Source organism: Augochlora pura, chromosome 3 (genome assembly GCF_028453695.1).
Source record: "Augochlora pura isolate Apur16 chromosome 3, APUR_v2.2.1, whole genome shotgun sequence".
Classification (NCBI taxonomy): domain Eukaryota; kingdom Metazoa; phylum Arthropoda; class Insecta; order Hymenoptera; family Halictidae; genus Augochlora; species Augochlora pura.
In genome coordinates, this window is record NC_135774.1 from 947,919 (window position 1) to 972,452 (window position 24,534).

A 24,534-nucleotide genomic window follows, 5' to 3' on the forward strand; every position below is an offset into this window, starting at 1 on the left:
GCCCGGCGGAAGAATATGCCCGCCGCTAAATAAATAGTATTGTCAGAGACTGGTGGATTTTTCTTCGAGCGAGCATCCGCAATGTTCATCGAATTTCTCGGCGCGCGACGTTGCGCGTATTAGCGGCTGTCGAATCCGTGGCTCCGGCGATCCGTGATCGATGAGCGCGTCCCGTCTGACGGACACGCGTCAGCGAGACCAGATCTAAATTCATTTCAACTGGAAACCATCGGCCAGGCTTTATTAAAGTGATTTATTAAGGTGCTCCTTCTCTAATCGACCTTTTTTTCCTTCTCCGTCTCTGGTCGCGCGCGTTTTTCAGCCGCTTTCGACCACGGCAGGGATTCATCAGGTGTCGGGAGCATCGCGAGGCATTCCGCTGCTTGTCAACGCGTGCGCGGAAAGCCATTTCTCAAGGTACAATGCGATTTTTTCCGGGACCTTTAATGAGTATTCCCCGGCTTCTCGATTAATTAACGTTGAGCCTGTAAATTATACGCTGCCGCTGTTTAGAGGCGTCGTTAATATTGATTACGTGAGTGATGCGTCGAGCCGGGACGAGACAGGCTTGTTGCTATTCAATTGATAAAGTTCTTTTCACGGAGTCTATATTAATATTCGTAGAAGCATGGAAATAAAAGTTCATTGATTTATAAGTCGGTCTAACGAATAATTGAATTTATTTCAAAGGGTTAGGAACAGGTTAAGAAAAGGTTATTTAAACTAAGTTTTACGTGCAGCGCAGGTCGCAAATAACCGACCTTGAACAGCCAAACGGCCTCTGTGGCAGCTATCTAGAGGATCGGGACGAGGCTGTTGCGATCGTCGCGCAATAACGCGCTTGCGAGACACCGTAGGCGCGGCCTTTATCATGGGAACCGTATCGATCGATAACACGGTGTCTGAATGCGTCGCGAATGTGGGAACCCGGCGGGATAGATTGAGAAGTTCTGTTTTATATGCGAGCGGCCTCCTCAAACCAGCCGCGCCACGTGTTCTCGCCAAGAGGTACACACAGAGAGAGACGGCGAACTTAATGCTGTTTTCTGTTACGGTGATCGATAACGCATGATCGAGCGGCATAGACACGGCACGGAGGGGGATCGTTGGACCGATCTAGCTTCGGGCGCGGCGTCATCGATCAGAGGATGACGCCGAGTAAATCCGTAATATCGCCGTTTCCGATTCGATCGTCGAACGACCATTGCGAGCTTATGGCTTCTTATAGTATCTTTTCATAGCGTATAGTTTCTTTTACAATAAAATTCAATTGCATTCTTCGGTTAAACGTAGGACGAATTATACGATTATTTTTAGACAAATTAAATGAATAAAAAAAATTCCTATACAGTTATCGAATTATTTGTATTTTTGTGATATAACAAATTTTATCACAATTCCTTCACCGTGTAAAATAGGTAACAGTGAAACGAAATAATAATTAATTTTTGAACGGTGAAAAATTATAAAAAAAATTATTAAAATAATAATTCCATCATTGTACCGCATCGCTTACGGGCAGTATCTAAAGTGGTCATTACGCAGTCACATCGCGCAATTTGTTGGCCCCGGTTTCGTTCGCGAAAGGGTCTAATAAAATTCGACCGCAAAACTTGAACTTGCTCCGCTCGGCGACGTTAAATTACACAGATCGAATTGTGCCCGTGTTTCGCGCTCGCTACGTGGAAACGCGATCACCGAGTGCCGCGAATCAGACCGATTTATCGCCGGCTAGTTTATCGCCGGCCGCACACACTTTAATAACGAGTTATTACGAAGGACCGCCCGAGATACGAACATTTATCAAGGATTTAGCCAATAACAGAATGCACCGGTTTCATAGGCAATGCGCGGAGGCGGCAATTTGTAAAGTTCGCGATAAACTACAGCCACCCACGCTCTTCGCTGCGATGCCGTATTAAAAATCGGAGAACAGTGAACGATGCGCTATAAAAATTATGGGGAAGCGAATCGAATATTCAGAGGGGAGAAAATTAAATGGAACTGTTACAAACTGTTTAAAATAAAATTAATCATTAGAAATGATACAACAGTAGAAAAGTGATTAAAATAATCGACACAGTCGCGTAAAGCTAAAAATCGCGATGGCATTAAATAAAGCATTAAAAATTCTGTAAGATCGTATCGATGGAATTATTAAAATGAATACAACAAATAAAATGAATAAAACATTAAAATGAAGAAGAAAGAGAATGATCCAAGCACATTCCCATTGGGTCATGCTCGCAGTAAACGATCTCTCCGATCGCATCTAAATGATTCGATCTAAAGACAGCGAGCGTATGTCATCGTGGCTATCACGATCTCGTTATCGAGTCGACCTCTCGCCGAATTTTTCTTCACCCTTGCCGGATACTTTCTCCGATTGTTCGATCGACTCTCCCCTCTCTCAGATGGAGCGCAATTTATTCCGGTCACGTGGCCGGGGCTTATCGATTTCTCGAAACGACTTCTACGACGGGCCGCGAGATAGCCCGGAGTGATCCGAAATCTCGCCGCGGGACAGGATCTAAGAGAGCGTGTATCGCGGTGCCCGGGGACCGGGCAATTTTCTCCGTACTGTATCGTAATGGCGTCGTGGCGCCATTGGCAGCGGAACAAGAAGATCGGGGGAGGAGGGGGGGGGGGGGGCGCAACCCGATCGGCCGTGAGCGGGGCCCGGCGCGGCGGGGCCGATAGCAGCGCGCCGATCTGGTGGCAATTTAAATTCTGAGTCGGCTCTTTTTTCCTCGACACGGAGACCGCGATAAGGGGGACCCCGGTTAAGAGATCTTCTTCTTCTTCTTCTTCTTCGAGCGGCCGGATCCGGCAGCCCGATAAATAGCCGCGGAATCGCTCTGCTGGTGGCGACGTTTGATAATACCACCGGCCTAATCCGATCCCGCCGGTCCGCGAACAGTTTATAGTTCCTAGATCGATTCCAGATTGTTTAATTATGCTAGGCGCGAGCGTGGGATAGGCCTGCTATTTTTCCGGCCGGTTTCGCGCTTGCAGTGTTTATGGCCGCTCGGTACACGCGTATGCAGATTTCCGTTCGCGGTTGCTCCACTCGAGAGACACTTCGCGCGAAATTTTATGCCGATCCGTCGCGCCGCAACTAGTCGGACAAGAACATTTCCAGTCGCGAGATACGAGCGCTAAAAATCTGATTCTTCTGTTATCGCAGCCTCGGCGCGGTATCGGAAATCGTTTCGTTCCGGACGAAACGTAAGACGTAAGGTGGAAAGCTCTTAAATGACTATAAATTCGTGAAAGCTCTAATCGTTCGTAGTCGGGCAGACGGTGAATCGACGTCGGTGCGGTGGGAATAAATTTGATAGCGTTCTATCGGTCGGCGGTATTTCCGTGCGGATTTCGGCTGAGCAAAAAGAAAACGCGAAGACGCGATCGTCACGGAAAAGTTGCATCGGCGTCGAAGCTCGCGGGCCGATGGGACGATGATGGCCGCGCGGAGCCGGGCCACGGTCGTGTCGCCATGTAATTGAGAGACATTCAGAGTGCATTAGCACTGCCGGCCGGGAGGCAGGCAGGCGTATTAATTGCTCATCAACAATAATGAACGGTTTGCAAGCCGATATTAGCATAACTAACAGGTTCCCCCGGTAATGAAGCCACGCTCACTGTCACGACGCTACCGGTCTCTTTATGTCTCTGCGCGAGACCTCCCGATGAAAACAAGACGAGAGGCGAGGCGAGGCGGGGCGGGGCGAGGCGAGCGGACAGAGCGAGCGAGCCAGCCGATATTCTTGTTCAAGCCCGAACGATTTTATTCCGACGAATTTCAAAGGGGGGCTCGAGGGACGAGATAAAAGCAAATCGGCGATCCACCGAACGGGATCCTTGGAACACGGAAAGCCGCAGATAAGTTCCTGCCGGGCAGAAATGGGAATGCAGAACGAGCCTCTCCGCCTTTTGATTCTCTGTTTGCACGGAGCGGATACGCCGTGGCTCGTGATAGCTGGCTCTTAATTAGCGAGATGTGTTTCCGAGCTTCTGGCGAGTCTGAATTCTTGCGACCGCCCCGCCGCTCTCCCCCCTCTCCCCACGGCACCCGCCATTCAGAGACTGGTTTCCTATAATCTCCGATAACTTCCACGATTACCATCTTCCGACAATTTCGGTGTCTGACGGAACGTCTTAATTCTGACCACGGCGAGCGACGCTGATGTACGAACGCGCGCACGGCCGCTCGCGCTCCTTTAATTACTTTAATTAGACCGCCGGCGACTCCGCGTTTATTAATAAAGACGGAGATCGCCTATATGATTTCGGCGGACATCTCGCGACTCCTTTCGAAAGCGGCGTTTAATTTATAGCGTTTAGCGATTTTTAATTCACAGCGTTCTCTTTTCTATAGGGGTTGATAATTATTGCTAGGAGAACAGTTTGGTTTATTAATTAATTTTCTTATTGCTAAAGGTTTTTCGTCAAGCTCGGCTACAAAATCTTTGGTTTTATCTTATGCCAAATTTTTGGCTTTTGTGTTGAATTTTTAGCTTTTGTGCCAAATTTTTAGCTTTTGTGTCAAATTTTTGGTTTTACGGCAAATTGGCTTTTATGCTAAATTTTTAACTCTTGTGCCAAGTCTTTGGTTTTACGGCAAATTGGCTTTTATGCTAAATCTTTAGCACCTGTAGCTAGACTTGACCGTCCGTTCGGAGACTATACTTCGCTATCACCAGCTTATTAATAGGTCTCCGCTCGCAGGTGAAGTTCGAAGAACCTGCGGCCAGCTGAGACAAGATTGCAACAGGACGACGCGTACTTCCCTCTTGAAACGACAGTTCACGGCTACCTAGCTACCTACGCGACACGATCCGCCGGCTATCTAAATAACTCGGTATCTCTTCGGGGGCGCTTAATTCACGGTTAGCCGAGTTATCCGGCTCTAATTACTCTAAGCCCGGTATCGTTTCGAACAGCGGAGCAAAATGATAATTAAAACGCGAGCAAATATGGCCGGTAACGAGCCGGCTGCCGGTCCGGTGCCGCTCGAGGCCACGCTTCGAAATAAATACAAAAGGGTCGGCAGGAATCGGAGATAACAGTGTTTTAACGAACCCCGACGCAACGAGGGTAAAACTCGCCGCGGAAAATAGGAGCCGGGCCTTGCTAATAAACTGGGCGTGGCTCTGTGAATGATTGCGTCTCGCGGGCTGATGAGGACCAGCAGGACGTGCGAACGGGACCTGATCCTTTGCACTTTGAGCTCGGATCGGCTACTGTAACTGCGATCTCCTCTCTGTCCATTTCATCCTTTCGAACAAACGTGTTCGAATTGATGAAAATTATATTATATTATGCTATTATAATATAATATAATATAATATAGAATTAAATATCGATAAAAATACAAATCCTCGAAACATGATTAAATGAATAAAATATTCGGTGCACCTAATTTTTTAACCCCTTGCACCATTGCTCCTTTCATGCAGTGACAATTAGCACCCATTCTTAATAATTTTCCCAATAGAACCACACAATTTTTGTTTCCTGTATCATCTTTATTTAATTTAATTCCTAGACTTTGATAACAGAAGAATTAATTTTTATTTCGATATAGAAGAAGTTAATAATATTAAGTAGATCTTGTATAAAATCTTCAGCACGAGTCTAACTCGTTATCATAGTGCAAGGGGTTAAATAATAAATATCCTCTCCGTAATTCTTCGCTGTAAAATATCGCGCCTGCCGTGCGCGCCGGTAAACATCGAGCTCCATTAACCGAACACCGAGGTTTCCTCCGATCGGTAAACGAGGGACCGCTGAAATCCCATCCGTCGACCGCAGTGTTACCAAGATCGCGGATTTTTCGAAGACGATAGAGTTATCTGCGGTGAAGGGATTGTGGGAGAGTTTGAAGAGATTCTCTCCGAGCAGCGAAGAATCCTCGGGAGATGAAGACGCAGAGAGCAGCAGAGTCGGAGAAGTAGCGAAAGAAGAGAGAGAGAGAGAGAGAGAGAGAGAGAGAGATGAGATAGGGAGAGCTGGTGAAAGAGGTGCGCGCGCGCGAGAGAGAAGGATAGGAGAAAGGTGGAGACGGAAGTGCAGTGGGAGACAGAGCGTAGCGGGAAGCAGTGGGGCGATGTTGATCTGGTTAGGCCGGTGGCTGGTGGGCAACGGTCGACGGTCGTCGGTCGTGTTGGTCGTCGCTCGCCGGTCGGTCTCGGCACGGTCGTCGTCGTCGTCGTCGTCGTCGTCGTCGGAACGGTGCACTCGCGGTCGGCGTCGGCGTGCCGGTCGTCCGCGAGAGAGGCGCGCGACGACCTCCACAGGGCGTGGCAGGTCACCGGTTCTTGTTCGCTGTTGCACAGTGGCGTAGCCACCGATCAGATTTACCGTACGCGAACAACAGGAATTTCTCGGCCCGATTCGATCGGGGAATCCTGATCGGCCGACGATAGACCTCGAAACGTTCGACAGAGATGTTACGTTAGTTATTCGGACGTCGGATAGCGGTTTTAGAATGTTGCGAGGGGATTCTTTTATTGCGAATGGTAATTCGACGTCCGGAGGCTTTAACCCTTTGCCGGATTGTCGCGGCAACATCCGACTTTCACGAGGCCTGCACCAATATTCATTAATTTATTCTTTTAGAAAATTGTGGAATTCTCTATTAACTTAAAAAAGGCGACGACAAAAATTCATTTAGGAACGTGAATCAATATTTTTCTGAAAAGTTACTAGCTGTAATTGATTAAGGCTTAATAAAATATTCGAGTCTAAGACAGTTGTGATTTCAGGTATTTGGTTGGCTGACTGTGCTTGTGCAACCACAATAATTTATACGCACGATATTTAAATTAATATAATCCTGTATGGACCATAGACGCCCGCTAAGGAGCTATAATTGCAAGAGAATGACTTTGCTAAGTATATGTGCTAATGTCATAGAGTACCAACTAAATGTCACTTAAAAGATCAATGCTAAAATAACATAACGTACTAGCGAAGCTGTATGTTTTATCATAAGATTTCAAACTTCCATGCTTCTCTTGTAATAATAATTTATTTTCCAAAAATCCAATAAAAATAATATTCTCATAAAATTCTTGAATCATTCTATTATCTTTGTAAATAGAATTATTTTTAGTTTAGTGATTATTTTATATTGTCCTTAGGTTATCGTTAGATAGGGACAAAGGATCTAATAATAAGAATAAAAAGAAAGCGTAGGTCTTTCCATTGGACTGTTTAAATATTAATAAAGGTCAAGAGGAATGTAAAGTTTCCTGCGGCGAGTTACACGCGAGATAAAGGTCGCGATTAACAAAAGGTGGAAGGTGACCGGAATTTCTGATACCTGTTCGACACAAATTCCGGGCGTCGGTCGAGTCTAGCACGGAGCATCGGCGCATAAAGAAATTCTGCGCGAATTTGCTGTTTCGCCACGCTCCCGGAATTTTCAATGTAAAAATCGAAGGACTGCTATCTCGCGTGGCAGCAACAAATCGGAGCAAAATTATCACAAAAATTGAGGCGAGAATTAATCGAAGATATTTTTTACCAGAAAAGCCTGTACAAAAATTCACGAACATTATTAAATTCCAAAAAGATTCGAGAATATAAATGTTATTAATAATATAAAATAATTCGAAAATTCAAAGAGTTTGAAAGTCGATAATTCAAATATTAAAAAAGTCGAGTAAATTAAAGATTTCTAAAATATTAAAAAGAAATGCAAAGTTTCAAAAATTCGAGGAACTCGAAATTAAAAAATTCAGAGACCAAAAAATTGAAAATGTGACGGATAAAAATTGTTCCATTGATTCGGTAAAAATGTGACTGGCGTACGCTAATAAATACGGGAATTCTTGGGAGCCCCGGTCGAAAGGATTCTCGAGTCACAGACGTATCTAACCCGAGACCGAGGCCTAGACTACGCCGAGTATCCCCGCTTTTTCCAAACCGAATCGCCTGCACAGTAGTGTACAACTTGACAGGGAGTCGTAAACGTAAATTCCGTGCATCGGTTCATCCTACCTCGTGTTTTGCATACTGCAATTCCAAATAAGGCGTTACCGTGAGCGTAAAACAGCCCGAGGCGAGTGCAGCAGTTGGACGCGGTAGCGTTAACAAAAGTTATAACAGCGGCGCTGGCGCAAGGCAGCCGTGGAACATCGTTCGTCCTAGATTCATATCGCTTAATTGCTTTGTTCTCTTCGCCGAACAAACGTTCCAACCTGAAATACAAATGTTCCGGGATTTTTCCGAAAACCTTCCGTCATTTCGCCGCACGCAAATTAATATCAACGCGAAGCAAACAGAAAACGATTTCTCTCGGATTGACAATCAAGCTTCACAGATAAACCATAATTGTCGATCGAGGGTAGTTACTAAATAAATCACGGTTGTAAAATATTACATTTACCGGTTACCAACTCCAAAGAAATATTTATAGTTGCAAGAAGGCGCGTTAAAGCTTTTATTACGTTTCCGCGAATATCCAATTAAACCGCGGTAATTATTTATCGAAGATTACAGGCATCAGCGATCGATGTATCGTCGAAGCAGCTTCGTTGTTTCTAGATTGTCGGCTAATATCGGCTGAATTTCGACGGGAAGTTTTTTACCATCGAACGGTGCTGTTTAAAAGCCCAATAAAATGGTACTTAGTGGCCGCTAAGTATCCGGTATGATTGATATTCAATTATTCGGATTATTAATGCATCGGTCGCGGTGTGTATCGTTCGAAGGTTCACGAAAAAGCAAAACCCTCGGCGGCCAGGAGCAGCGTAAAATTTTCGACGTATCGTAAAACGCCAGTCTCATTAACACGTCAACTGTTGCGCAACAGCTGTAGCAACAGTCGAAGCTACCTGATGTCAGCGGCCGGACTTTTATTGCGGGGCTACCGAGGACACCTGATGCACGATGATTTAAAGCCGTGGCATAATTAAGAAAAGTATTTTACGCGTCGTAAATAAGGGAAACGATGCACGGGCGCCGCTTAAAACACTTTGACACTTGTTCGAAAATCGCGCGTAAATCACCGATCCCGTAACTATCGTATTTTTCGCTGCTCCGCGGGATGGTCGACGCTTGTGTTCGACAGGAGAAAAATATTCTCAACGCGATAACTTCGACGGCAGAATCATAATTATTTTAATAATTTGTTCGCGCGGGTTCAGCTTTCAAAATTAATATTTTTATGGAATAATTAGGAATAGAAGTCAGGAATGGCACTTTGAATTTAAAAGTCGATGATCTCTAAAAATAATTTCACTACTTTATAAATTTACGATAAAATTAAATAAAATATAAAGCAATTAAAACGCTGCGATTTTGGTGAAAATGCTATTCCGCGAAAACGGGGACACTCCGTCACCGAATCGATTACCAAAGCCAATTCTTGCGGCGCCGTAAATGCGAGAGTTCGCGGCGAGTTTCGTTCAAGTATAAATGTCGAAGAAATGGTGAAAATTAGTTGAAAGATGGCCGACGGTAACGCTTTTCGCCCGTCGAAGTCCACCGTAGAACAGAATCGAAAGCGTGATAGATATCCGGCGGCGTATTTACAGCATTCCATAAATTCGTTCCCGGCGGCCGGGCCCTCCTCGATTTTGCAACGGGGCAAAGTTGTTTCTACAGAGTGGTTTTTCTCGGCACAGAAACCGATGGACCGAGAGAGGAAAGATTCCTTCTCGGCTTCACCGCGAACGGTTAACGTGACGCGGTTCCGACTCGGTGCTCTTCCGAGGTTATAACCGCGCTGGCACCGCGGATCCGCCAGGGGTCAGGAATTCGAACTCGGTAAGAACCAGACCATTACTTTTCGAGGATCCTCGCGATCCTTTTCACGCTCGAGCAACACTTCTCGAACACTTTCCAGCGAAACCCCTCTCTACACGACAATATCTTTCCGCTCGATCGAGCGGATTTTCGAGCCGACCGCGGCTCTCGTTCCCTCCCCGATCTCAAAAACCGAAGTCCTTCGAACGGAACCGGCTGTCACGGAGTTTCTACGATTTTTCAGCTCGTTTTATACCTGTCCGTTTCGTCTTATCTATCTACGTTCTGCTATGCTCTGGTATCTGTTGCAAACAAGTACTATTCAAAGCGTACCGGTGAAAATGAGACGCAATGGGATGATGAAAAGCGATCTGGTTAGGTGAGAAATTATTTTATGTATTGCTATATGTATGTAAATAATTTTTGTAATATTTTAATATTTAATAAATATTCCCCCGGCCTTACAGAGAATACCCGGGGGTATCACAATTTCACTGCGATCCGCGGGCGCTAATAAATTATATATACTAGATTAGTTGAATTACTACATGGTATCTTTTGGCAGCATAGAAAATATAAAATTTGGCAAATAAATAACAATAATTAGAGAAATAGATAATAATAATAATAATAATACTATAGATATCAATAATAATTGATTCAATCAATATCAAATAATATCAATATTAATAATATAATAATATTTAATATTTTAAGTATTTTAATACTTGTTCTTTTATAAAAGTTAATAGTGGAGAATTACATTGTTACCTGGGCCTCCACTTTGTTATAGTTTCTACATAGAAAAATCTTACAATTATTTTTAATAATTTGCGAAGGTGCAACAATAGGCTCCGATACAGTTCTCTCGATTTTTCAATTACATTCCAAGGATCAGAATAAAAATGCTTGGCTTGCTAATTATTACGTCGGCCAGTTGAATTACGGTGAAACGATACGAGCAAGGGAGCGCTGATCGGTGACCGTAGGCGCTGTCGATCCAGGAAAGCGGAATCCCGGAAAATGATCGAACGGTACGCGTACACGGCGCGGCGGCGGCGGCGCAGTCGAAGTTCGCGCTTGTTGGTAAGCGGGCGAGATAAGAGCGTGTTTGTGGAAGGTATAATTGATGCCGGGGCCAGGCCTGTGGGATCGCGTTTGCCCTTAAGAGTTTGGAACTGGGTGGAGAAAATATAGGTTGTCTTCGTGGCCGGGGCTTTGGAGGGCCGCGGTCGCCCGCGGTGCAACACGAGGATGATATATTCGCTGCAACTGCAGCTGCACACCACACGGAGCGCGCACGGCCGATGCGCCGCGCCATGCCGCGCCGCGCCACGCCACGCCGCCAGCCGGCCGGCCACGGGCTTTCGTGAGATTACAAAACTTCTGCCTGTTATTCCGGGCCCGAAGACAATGAGATGTATGCGCCGAGATGAGATATCCGCGTGGACGCTCTTTTCTTAAATATGGCCGAGGCCCCTCGGGACCCCGGGACCCGTGTCAACCGGACACCGAGATTTTCCTTTTTTCAACTCACCCGACCCGCGGCGCTCGTCTCCGCGTTCCTCGCACGCGGATCGATACATTCTCCATTATTTATTCGCGTTGTTGATATGCTATTTCGTCAATTTATTCGTCGGCGATGCATTTTATACAGTCTCCAATGAAATTTTCAATGTTGGAATAGTAGAAGGATTCGGAGATTGACTGGGGCTACTTTAAAGTGCTGTAACTTTGCGAGAAAAAATCGCAGCCGGGTTTCGTTTTTTTTAAATTAAAGAAGAAGGATCGAATTTTATTTCTACGTAGACGGCATTTGCGTAAAAAATTTTTCAAAGTTTGTACACTTTGTCGAACTTGGCAATTTTTACGACGATAGACACGGTCTCGTATTTGAAGGGTTTCCTATCTAAATCTAGTTTACTATTTAAATCTAGAAATATCGTCTGAAAATAGAGGTTTCAAGCTTTAATTTAAAAAAAATTTCTTTACTTTACGATGATTTTTCGCGCGGTACCCGCCAGTCGAAGTTGGCCAATCTTCGCCGAGAACTTGAATCCTTTCGAGGAGTGTATTTCGAGCGCTATAAAAGATTCACGGTATCGCAAATAATTCGGAGCGAGATGCAACATTAACCGCTAACGATCGCTCGAGGGCCTGAGACGAATGTTTGGTCCGCGTTGCGCGTAATTACACCGTGGATACTCGGTACTCGAGAACGACGCGCGCTTCTTTTCTCAGCAACGAGCGGAGTCTCGAACGGAGCAACAGCCCGTTGATCTCTTAAAAATCTTCATGCCTCGAGGACCGCCGTAAAAACATTGCTAAATTTAATTTTAATTGTTCGACCGCGTCCCGGCTACTTGCTTGTCCCTTTGATCTCCTGCACTCTCTTTCACGTGCGCACAGGCACGCGGAGCGATCAAGGTGTGTGCGCGCGCGCGAGCCGAGAGCTACAAGAAAAAGGCGTTCTTTTATTATATTAAATTGCAGCACGGGAATAGAGCGTTGCGTTGCAAACGCAACGGAAGGCAGTCTTTGCCCGCGATCTCTTAGCTGATTATTATGAATTACTGACCTGAAATCTGGGTATCAATTATGCTTGTAAGCCGTGGCGGTAACAAGTAGCACGAAATTACAGTGGAGAAGGATGTCCCCTCGTTGATCGAACCGGCCGGTTTTTGCCGTGCCGCGGCGGATCCGCTCGCGTGGAAATCCTCGGCCGCAATCAGCGTGCGCGAGAGGGAACTCTCGTCGTCTATTTCATTAAAATGTATTTAGAGCAAAATCCTGCTCCTGGAAACCGATTTTTCTACAGCTCTCTCGCTCTCTCTCTCTCTCTCTCTCTCTCTCTCTCTCTCTGATGACCGCGCATTAAAACCTACCGTCTCTCGATCGTTCCCCGGATCTTCGTACATCGGAACTTCGCGAAATTATAACCTCCGCTCCCGGTGCTTTTATTCTATGCTACATGAAAAGCACTCGGCGCGCCGATAATGTTCCTGCAAAAATAGAGCAATCTATACTCGCCGCGGAATTACTGTTTTTAGGATACTAGGGGCGTTTTAGAGCTTTTATAAAACCGTAAGAGGATGCGTGGAAATTACCGAAAAGACTTGGACATTTTTTGAAAGTAATAAATTCCTATATATATATATTTCGTAATAATAAATTCCTTCCTTTATTTCACGTCACATCCCTTCACTATTTTTTGACTCGCCTATCCACCTGTATCGCCTCCGCATAAAATCCGCAACAGTTTAATATTTTTAAATAATTTATCAATATATCAATTGCGTATTATATATATATCATATATTATAATATATCAATTGCGTGTCGTACTCGCTGGTTCAACAATTAGGCATTAACACATCGAGCCCCGTCAATTAACCACTAAAATTCGCACATGGTTAAAACAATTTAATTAACGAAAGCGAAACTATAAGGTTAATATTTATTATAGGGATTGACATGAAGACACTTTCGCAACCGAAACATTCTAGACAAATTCAATTTGTCCAAATATATTACGATTGAAATCAATTTTCAAGATTGGTCAAAAATTAGGGTCACCCATATTTGGGCACTGCGCTCAACGTGTTAAACAGTGAAGACGTAGGAAAAGGTAATCGGAAGAGGAAACGGCGAAGCTAACGAGTTGCACTCGCGGGTCGCTCGCGGTAGCGTGCAAACGTTAAAAAGGTGGACGAGAAACGTAGGAACTCCCCCGCAAATTAGTTCGTCTCGCTTTACATACCATTTACTCGGCCGCTAATTATCCTATTCGCCCTTACGGCGACGGGAACGACGCGCGCGAGCCGGCCGACACCGGTGTTGAACGAGCGTCGTCGGCGACGAGGAGACAACGAAAACGAGAGAAGAGAGAACCGAGAGAGGAGGAGGAGGTGGTGGAAGCACGCGTGGCCATCTATCACCTGGCTACACGACCGACATTGTGTCGAATTTCCGATAGCGGACGGAGAGAGAGAGGGAGAGAGGGAGAGAGAGAGAGAGGGAGAGAGAGAGAGAGACTGTAACGGTATTAAACGGTCAGTGACGGCGATGGAAACCGCTCGTAGAACGGCGGAACTCTGTCGACGCGGTCGCGGCGTACTCTTCACGGTCGTTTCGCGTAAACGCTAATTAACTAAGTCGTTACTCCGGCTGGAAGGAGAGACGCGCCGCGCCGCGGAAGAAGGCCTGCCGCGCGCGGACCGTTATTAGAAGCGAACGCACCGGGGCCCGTTTCGAGCAATTGGCCCGCATACTCGCGTTTAATGATCCACGGCCACGAATCGCGCCGAACACAACGGGTTAGGTCGACTATCGCGGCGACCGGTGGCATGCGAGATCGCTGCTTGGATATTTAGGCGAATCCGTGGCGGTTTCCTACGGCTTACACGGTGTCGCGATACGTTATTCCTGAAGCATATCGGCCAACGCGTGCAGCACGGTTCTCTTAAATTTTTCTGCGATAAAGAAAAGCTTGATAAATTGTATTATATTCTTTCATTGTATATTTCACTTTTTTTTAATATTGTAATTAGTATGGTTTTATGAGATGGATCGTTGAATTGCCTAAATTGTATTATATTTCTTCATTATACATTTTATTTTTCTTATATTGTAATTAGTATGGTTTTTTGAGATGCATCGTTGAATTGCCTAAATTGTATTATATTCCTTCATTATATATTTTATTTTTTTTCTTATTCTGGTTAGTATATTTCTATGAGATGAATATAGGTTGTAACGGAAATGCGAAGGGAAGAATCGCCGAATTTATTAATTAGGCTCACTAGAATTGATCAGATATATTTGTGAAGTATTATTTCGAACGAAACTCAAGAATGCGATGGAACAGAATTTTGAATAGATTATCGAGCCGCTTCGTCGAGCAGCCTTAATTCTTCGCAGAAATGCATCGGCGCATTTTCAAATGTAATTGCGCCTTTCTCTCTTCAATAAATCGCCGCAGCCCAATTATAACGTAACAATAAAGATACCGTTTTTCATAATTGCGAGCTTCGTGGATATTCATGAAGCTGTGCATTTGTTATCCTAATGCGCTGCAGAGAATCTGAATGGCAGGTATTAAAATCGTATAACAAGCTAACACCTTTTGGCTTAAAAAGATATTTCCCCGGCAAAAATTGCCTGCGAAAAATCGCGGTTAAAGCAGAGAGGACGCACTGTCTTTTTACAAAGAGCTCCGCTGGTAAAAGGAAATTTTTTGAAAACGATTGATCCGAAGGTCCTGTGCTCCCATTCCGGGCGGCGCCGTGAATCCCAAGGTCTCGTTGCGCGCGACCTCGATTAATCCCGATCTTGATCTTCAAACGCGTCTCTTCTCTCCTCCCCCCCTCGACGCAGCGACGGAGGAATGCTCGAGGAAGACCGGTCTCTGGGTTTGCGTGCAACAGTCGCATTAGAGCGTTGAATATTTCATTCATAAGCGGGGCTGAGCAATCACCGTATTCCGCGAACGTGTGCACCGCGTAGAGACGATACACGTAGTAGAGTATACACGGGAGTAGTACGTGTCCGTCGGTGTGAGTGGCCGCGTGCAATGCCTGCGCGGGGGTAAGTTGCAGCGGTTGCAGCCGCAATTACGTCCGTGGCCCCCCGATGCCGTGAATGAATCCTCCGTCCTTTTTTTCCCTTTTCCTCTTCCGCTTCTCTCCTCCTCCTCCTCCTCTCCGCACCGCCTGCTTCTCTCCTCCTTCTTTGCTTCTTGCGCTTCTTCCGAGTCCCCTCCTCCCCTCGCACCGCGCGCCGCGCGCCGCGGATCGCCCGCGATCCGTGGAACGCGCGCCTCGGCGTGTACCTCCGCGGTCCCCGCAGTCTGATTCCATCCGAGCAGCTCCACTGACTTTCTGCGGAACGGCGGTTTAATGAGCGAGCGTTCCGCGTCGTTGAAGATGCACCTTGTTGCGCTTCGCGGACGCGCAGCCGTCGCCGGGCCGGGCGCCGCATACCGCAGAGACGATGCGCGCGCGATGCGCTCGACGCGCGCTCCCATCCGCGGGCATCGTCTGCCCGCGAACGGCTCCGACCTTCGAGGCTCGTTTCCGCCGGGGTTAAGGGTCGCCGGAAGGTATTCAGGTATGGCAGGATTGTTAATGCGGCCGGCCGGGACGCGTGGGTGTCATTCTTCGGGCTTGTTGAATGAGGAGCAACCTGGGCGCGGCGAACGGGCTTAATTGAGGAAACGTTCGGGTTACCTGCGGACTACCACAGTCCGAGCGTTATTGAAACGTTCCTCTCGAATTCTGAGCCCTTTTGGTCTTTCATTTGCGGTTGCTTGTTTGCGTTGCCAATAATTTATGAACGATGATAGATAGCGCGTCGATTGCATAGGATCTTGCGATATACGATGATACGATGTGAAATCCAGGTGACTGACCAATTGCTTTTTTTGCAGAACTTCCGCGAGCACCGCATCGACGGAGCCGCGCTGCCGCTGCTGTCCGAGGACCACCTGACGGGCCCGATGGGGATGAAGCTGGGCCCGGCCTTGAAGCTGCGCGCCCTGCTGGCCCGAAAGCTGGGCGCGTGCACGGTGTGCTTGCACTGCGCCCACTGTCACCAGAACCCTTTGCCGGCGTTGAACGCGGCGGCCGCCGTGGCAGCGGCATCCCAGCACCAGCAGCAGCAACAGCAGCAACAGCAGCAACAGCAGCAGCAGCAGCAACAGCAACAGCAGCAGCAACAGTTGCCGGGCAGGCGGCCGAGCAGCACGGGGAACTGACAAACAATGGCGGAGGCTCCGGTGGGTCTGGAGGGCGCGTCGGCGCCCTCGCCGGACCCCAACAGGGCCCTAAGGATAGAACGGCGCGTACCACGTCCCATACGCAAGCCGGACGTCGTCTTCAAGAAGCCCATCAAACAGTGACACGGTCCGCGGACCGTTGTCCAGGAGGCTCCGCCTGTTGTCCATCGACTTAGACTCTAAAAGTGTGTTCACCGGCGATCTCGGTGTCGCCAGTGATGCCTTCGGGGTGCACGGGATCATCCGATTTGCTATCGAGTACCTGGCGATTCGAGGATCGATCCTGCACCATACATGGACTGTTCCCGGTCTCCGCGACGTCCTTCGGGACGTCTTCTTCTTCGGTTGGAGGATGCTCCGGTTACCCGAACGGTGCTCGCGAGAGATCCGACGTCACGTCGACAGAGACCCGTCTTTCGTGTGTCAGACATATCACGAGTAGTTTGTAGAGAGATGTAGACGTAGAGAGCTAGAGACGATCAGGGGATACTGACATACACCCGGTGCCTAAGGCTACGACGCTTGCTACCCGATGTAGATTTTTTACTCAGGCCTGATCACGGTCCACAAGGACCGACCCATCGGAATTTGTTGTCCGATCGGCCGGTCTTCGTTCTCCCGTAATTCTGTGCCGCTGATCAGGCATCCAGATCTCGGCCTTTCTGCACCGCGGAGGAAGCGGAGGGTAACTAACAAGTGTTTAACGGTCCCGCTGAATCCGGGTTCGAATTAGAAATAGACACGCGATGAGCACAAAGAAGCTGAGACACCGTGTAACGGACGAATTAATTGGTGGTGTTGAACGCTCGCAGCTGCGAGGCTGCTTCCATTTTCGTATTCGTAGATTGAACATCGGCCGAACAAAATTCTATTTTAGATAGATCGTCGAACGGTCTCGCCGCGTCGACGCAAATTGCGCGGGGACGGCTTTTTCAGAGATGTAGAAAATTTAGCCGAGTATTTGTCACGTCTTTCCACGAACGAAGAAAGTATTTCGATGATCAACGAAACGAGTGCCTATCCGTCAAAAATATGTCTTCCAAGGGCTGGCCTTTCATAGAGAAACTTCGATCGACCCGGTGATTCGTGTTTCCCGATCAGCGCGGCTCGCGGAAATTATTGCTCCTCTGCGACGCGAACTGTATTCTCACCTCTTACCTGAGAGGCGAACTTACTGCGAGACACCATAGCCGCGGATTACTCGAACGCGTCCGTCCATCCTGCGAATCCGAATTTTTTTGTTACAATTTTCTGCCTAGGAAAGTGCAATACGAAATTCGCTGAAAATTATCCGATTGTTTTATTTATGTTAAAATCTGATTAATTTATGTTACTAGCCTTCGAAAAGGGACTGTTTTCCCAAGAGAATTTATTACACGAAGAATTATAATGAAAATGTGTAATAATTTGGTTACGTCAGATATTTTAATTTTACGTTAAGTTTCGATTGGCTAAGTTGATGCGAAATAATTGAGAGAGTGATTGTGGATCGACGATTAGTGGCGGCAAATTCGAGTAGTTTTGCGAACCCAACAACGACATACAGTAACAGAACCGATCAAGATAAGAACGAGGAGAATAAATAATATTGTACGTATTAGGGTATGTGTAAAATAATTGTTGTTCGTGCGTGCGGAGATGAACGAGCGTGTATCATTGTGTGAAAGGAAATGAGAGAGAGAGAGAAAGAGTGAGAATGATAGGGAGAGAGAGAGAGAGAGAGAGAGATGAAAAAGAGACAACACTTTATTAGCGAAAATTGATGTGCAATAAAGGAATGTTTCGACACGGTACTTTTAACTATGGTAGGAGATACGTATTTGCTCAAATCGTTGTTTCTTTTATATATTTTAACGAAGTTTTTTATATGAATGAATTATAACGATAAATATACTAAATTATATTTTTGCTAGCGTTCTACGTGCAGAAACGGGGCCAACTCCGCACACGTATATACATTCATATTTCGTACGACGATGAACGTACACATAAACTCGCGTGTACGGTTCGCTCTGGACTCGCAACGCCGTTGTAAAATCTAGCTACCAGTCTTTATGAAATATTAAATTTATTAGTATATATTAGTATATATATATAATTCAAAACGATAGCTTCTAAAGCGCATCAGAAATGACAGAGACAAGAGTTATGACTCCAAAGTGAAATGTAATTTCAAGTAACTCAAAAACTTCAAAATGATATTGTAAAAATTTTTACAACACGTCAGGTATATGATAAATTTAAGCTAACCCATTTGCATCCGAGCGCGGAATAATCCGCGAGCCGCGACTGTCTCCTATCACCGAGCGCGGAATATTCCGCGCGTCGCGCATACGATCGACCGCGCGCGGTGATACGAGTCAGTCGAACGTCGCCGATGTTTCAACGCGGCAGCTGAAATAGAGCGATGATGCAAATGGTTTAAATACGAAGAAAGTGGAATGAAAGCCAGATTGTACTCCGGCGACGCGAAACAGTGGCGCACGGTACACGCTCGCAGACGATACGTAGTAAAAAACAATATAGATGTACGAGCGACGGATCCGTAATGTAGCTTAGAAGAATTGTAAATTAACTTCTTCTTTCTTCTCTAACTTACAACGTTTAACGTTTATTTATTTAGGTGTAAACTTGTTGCCTTATTGTATTCACGTAATAACAATTTTGAAGACGTAAGAAAACGAATATCGCAGACGTCCCTTAGGTTCGCGTACAGCGTTAAGACAGCGCGAGAGAGAGAGAGAGAGAGTTGGTAAGTTCGTAAAAAAAATGAGCAGTATTTTTAGATTTACATTAGCCTGAATTTACTGCAGACTATATACGTTTATAAATAATTATGTACACGTACACTTACGCGGCTGCGCGTGCTCGCAAGTTCACGTTTCGGCGACAGAAGCTTCACAACGATGATTTCTGCGGTTCACAACTTCTTTTCACGTTGCTATTGTTCGCTCTCGTTTCGTTCGCGTTGAAATAGCAAACGGACGGTCGAGGGATTGTATCGTTCTCGCGAGAGAAAGAAATGGAAAGAGAAAGGAGAGAAAGAGAGAGAGAGAAAGGGGAGACAGAAATTCCACTGACAATTCTGAATGAAACTTGACGGCGACGCGCGGCCATTAACCGAGCTAGCGGCTTCTACTTAAACCGAGATCACTGTACATAATGCTTGAGCATTTATTTATATCGTGCTTTTACAAGAAGACCCGTAGTATTTTATTTAGTTTCGTAGCCGGGGGTTTCATCATTACTGCGTGGCACGAGATCATTACGTTATCGGGCAGCAGGATCGCTCGGATAGAACGAGAAACGGACAGCGAAGGGACGAGCGGAATGCGTGTGTATATGTGTATGAAAGCGAGCAGAGAGAAAGAAAGAAAGAGAGCGAAAGAAATAAAGAGAGCGAGAGAGAGAGATACGAAGAAGATACTTTACATGGCAGGGAATGCGTTCGAGAGAAATCCTATGGAATGATTTGAAGGGATCCAAGAATATTGTAGACTCGACGCGAACGATTCGCTTCGCTTCCACGGGTGTCATCCGAGAGCGTGGCGAATGATTCGGGCCAGAGGCGAGTGTAAACGAACGAAATGGAGAAGAGGAGGGACAATAGAACGGGCGATAAAGCAATCTTGTGATACTTCGATGTTCTTCCATCCATTTATTTTTTTTTTTCACCCATCGATCCCCTCCCCTCCTTCCATTCCTCCCGCACACACACACACACACACACACACACACACACACACACACTACACCCCTCCCCTCCCATTTTTTTATTTCTCCATCGCGCGTCTGTCGTGTATTATTCTACGATTATCTGTCATATTATGTATAGTAGAAATTAATGGTGAAAAGAGAACAAAAACAGTACATTGTTTCTGTTAAAATAAACTTTGTTGAAAAATAATGCCTGCAACATGATTCCCTACTCGTCGTGGGCTATCTCCTAATTTACCATAATTATCGAAATAATAATTATCGAGAAAATAATTCAATTGCATATAAAAACAATAGAATCGTTTCCAGTAATTTTAGTCTATTTTTATTTAACGCGAAGACGTGTTTAAACCAAGTTGACCAAAGTACATAACACTGCGTTTGCAAACAGATCATAGTCGTCTCCGTGTAGTTGCTTCGATCACGCTTCGAGTGGGATTAGGCGAAATGTGTGTCGAAGAGAGATTATTACCGAAAACGTGTTGGATTTCGTCGATGCACGTGAGTACGGGCTTCGATAAGGAGATAGGAATGTGTAACCGAACACGTGTCTGGATCCGGATGATCTAGATCGGGATAAGAGGAGATTTTCGATGGAGAAAGGTATTCGAAATGTGTCATCTATTTTTATCGGGGCTGAGATAAAGCCAGGAAAATCGATTATCATACACTTTAAATTTATTCGGAATCCGTGAGGAATTACATGCGAACTAAAAAAACAATTCACACCTCGTTCCACAAAAATTTAAGTACAACAGCGTCGTGGCAATACTTATAATTAATTTTTACTATTGGCTATATTTCATTGTCCAAATGTGATTTTTTACCAATGAAGTATATTCCTCAAGTATCCCCTGTTTGTGTCCAAGATCATGGTTCGTTGCTGATTTCCATTAAGCCAGTTTCGCCTGAAATAAAATTCGAATATTTAACATGGTTTTCAGAGAAGATATTAACAAACATTACTTAGTAATAGATTGCAAAATTTCAAAAAGAATTTAAGTCATTTAAATCAATTATTTGGATAGTTTTCCACGCTGTTTTATAGCACTGCTCGAAATACGTAATTTTAAACGCGTGATAAATAATTTACGTTATATTAGTATATTATGTTCAGTGGTCTAAAAATTGCGCAACCAGCTCCGCAATGATCACTCACGTTTCTGTGGATGGCGAGCACACCGTCGTCTTCGTTCTTCAAGATCTCGACGTACATGTTGCCATTGTTCTCCACGGTGACGACTTTGCCGGTGCAGCGTCCGTTCTCCAGATTACCGGAGATCACGTCGCAGTATCTGCCCGGTGGCATGCAGCTCCTCAGGGTCTGCCTGAGGTCGCCGTTGTCGCCGTTGAACGCGACGAAGCCGGCGTTGCCACGGCAGAAGGCGATCTGGTTGCTGCCGTTGTCCCACCAGTTGTTCACGCCGGTGCCTTTCACGGCGTTACGGAAACGAATCATGTTGTAGATCTGCCTCCAACGGTGCTCGCATACCCAGCCGTTGCTGCAGGTGTTGCCGCGGATCACCGGGGACAGGATTTGTCCCTGGTTGTCCTGGGGAGGGCCTCTGTCGAAGTCGCGGAAGTCGAACGAGCTCATCACTCGCGGGATTCCGTATTGGTGGGCCAACATGAAAGCCACTGCCATCTGTAACATTTATATGCGATTAGGATTGGTAAATTACAAGGATTTAAAGTTGATTCGATGAGATTCTTGGTTAAATGAGGATGGGTGAGATGTTAAGTGAAATGGAATTAAATTGGCTGTATTGCCTCGAAATGTTGCAATTAAATTGCAGGGTTGTTGTAAATAATTGCTTGGTAATAATTGGTTGGTATGTAATTGTAAAGAAGGATAGTTGCAATAGTAATATATTTATGGCGTGATAGGGAAAGATATGTCAAGGATCGATGGAGCGAAAAGCGAATCTCTGTTGTCTGACTACATGTCGACCTGTTCTACTAGCTACCTGATTATCAATGCCACTAATTGGACTGCTATCTCCTACTCTTCCTACTTGCATATACAGCTCTTATATATATATATATTTTTTACTTAATATTAATTTATCTTTTTATCTGTCAATTTCTAGTAGGTTAAACATTGCCATCGAATAATAAATTCAACTACAGCCAAAGCCTATTTTAAAAATCATTTCAAGCATTTTACTGCACAGTACATCCAACATACTCATCCCAGTATAATTTTTAATAACCTCTTTTAAAATAAACTTAATTAATATTTAGAACGTTTTTGCACAGATTTGCCTAAATTTATTTTATTCCATGTAAAAATGATTAGTAAAAATAAAGAAAGGAGTTTGTGAAATACCTTGTACAATTTCGGTGTCTTGTAGGTGAGAGGAGCATTGTTGGAACGCTGTGTGTCATGGTTGTCAACGAAGACCAAGGCAGCGCGGGACGGCAGAAGGCCCCATTTCTCTCCCCAGTTGGCGAACCATTTCAACATGTTGTTGCCACGGAACGAGTTGCTGAGCTCTTGGCCGTGCTTGAATTCGGTGACCGCGCCGATGTCGTCGTATTGGTATTTGGAGACCGCTTCGTTGCCGCTGTAGTCGATCACTTCTTGGTATATGAAGGCTTTGCTTCCCGGGGCGAAGCCGTGATTCCGGCTCAGATCGTGCAATCGCGAGTAAATGGTCTTTAGGTCGGCTGGCCACATGTGTTTCGCAGCGTCCATACTGTAGAAAAAGAACCATAGAAATGTATAGCAAAATGGCAATTCTCGCCAAATTATACATACTGATTAATATATTTAATAATCAATATTAAAGCATAGCGATTGTGTCGGATATCCGAGATAAAAATATTAAAATGGAAATATGCAATATTAAAGCATAACTATAGTTTCTGATATCCGAAATAAAAATATTAAAATGTAAATATTAAAGCATAACTATAGTTTCTGATATCCGAAATCAAAATATTAAAATGGAAAGAAATTAACGAATGTACAAACCGGAAACCAGCAACACCGGCGTCGATCGCCTCGTTCATGAAGTTGACGATTTTGCCTCGGACGTATTCGGTACCCTGGTTCAAGTCGTGGAGACCGTCCAGCTCGCAATTGCGAACGTTGGAGGCGTCGTTGTAGTTGGTGATCGAGCAGCTAGGGTGGAAATCGTTTCTGCCGTACGGGACGTCATAGTAGTCGCGGTTGTAGGTGTTTGCACGGGAGCCGTCTGTGCCCACAGCGTTCGGATGATCGGCGCACATGTGGTTCACGACCGCGTCCACGTAGATTCGTACGCCGACCTTGTTGCACCTGGCTACCATGTCGATGAACTCTGCCTTGTTACCGGACCTCGTTCCCCATTTGTAGGAGATCGGCTGGTAGCGTTCCCACCATGGCCTGTTTACGACCACCACGTTCTCTTGGATCGGCGACACCTGGATCACGGAATCATGACGATCATTTGGGGGTCCAAAAAGCGTCTCGAGAAAATGAATTTATTTAGGGACATTAATAGGCAACCGGAAAATAAAAATAAAACGAGAATCCAGTAATCAAACTATTTGCAAGTTAACCTGGTTAATAACTAGTATTAATTCTAATTATTAATAGTATTAATTAACTTGTTAATAGTACAGTCACTTTGCAGGTAAAAAGGAAAAATATAAGATTGCTCTTGATATAGTATAATATAATAATATACACATATTCAACCCTTTAGGATTGAAGCCTCGAGTTCTTATTTCATGGATGAAAACGTGCAAGAAAATTATTACTGGTACAAAGAAAATGTCCATAAATAACGGTAAATTGAATATAAAAATTGGCATAAAGATTTTCAAAGTATCGACTGACCTGAACACCGCCGAATCCCATCGGTCCAAGGAAGGTCTCGCACTCGGTGGCGATGTCCTTCCATTTCCACTCAAATAGGTGCACCATGCCATCGTGGCCGGGCGCATAGTTGGGAATGTTGTGGTCGGCTTGGACCACCGCCACGGAGAACAGGCCAAGTAACGCAGCGATCGCCAACATCGTAGCAGGTTGTGTCGCAAATCGATCGGTCCCACAATTTATAACCGGTCGACGCGCGCTTACATCACTGCTCTCTGCCTCATCCAAAGGTCAACATTCAGCTACCACCAGCGATCTCTTATCAATCTGATGCTCCACTATGTTCGGTAATACGGTGTTCGCGTATCTCTTATCTTCTCCTAGCATCGACGAAGACCGGTGCCCCGATCAAAACATTTTTGATGTAATACCTGTTGGTTGTACGAATCATGCGGCCCGCACGCGATGATCAGCGCTCTTA

General features: G+C 45.4%; 2 protein-coding genes across 5 annotated transcripts in view; one reads left to right on the forward strand and one right to left on the reverse strand.

Moving 5' to 3' along the window:
- Nucleotides 1-20,429, forward strand: part of LOC144479030 (uncharacterized) — a 315,575-nt gene extending 295,146 nt beyond the window's left edge. For all 4 annotated transcript variants that reach the window (XM_078197490.1, XM_078197488.1, XM_078197487.1 and 1 more), the window contains one exon: nucleotides 16,184-20,429. In XM_078197490.1, the coding sequence (XP_078053616.1) occupies nucleotides 16,184-16,510 (327 nt within the window). In that variant the 3' untranslated portion in view covers nucleotides 16,511-20,429. The remainder of the gene's footprint in view (nucleotides 1-16,183) is intronic.
- A 475-nt stretch (nucleotides 20,430-20,904) lies between these two features.
- Nucleotides 20,905-24,313, reverse strand: LOC144478686 (alpha-amylase). The gene is made up of 5 exons (XM_078196833.1): nucleotides 24,075-24,313; nucleotides 23,226-23,656; nucleotides 22,578-22,947; nucleotides 21,408-21,893; nucleotides 20,905-21,156 (listed from the first exon to the last, which is right to left on the reverse strand). Exons 1-5 carry the CDS (start codon nucleotides 24,252-24,254, stop codon nucleotides 21,142-21,144), a joined length of 1,482 nt encoding a protein of 493 aa, XP_078052959.1. The 5' UTR covers nucleotides 24,255-24,313; the 3' UTR covers nucleotides 20,905-21,141.
- Nucleotides 24,314-24,534: the final 221 nt, after the last annotated feature.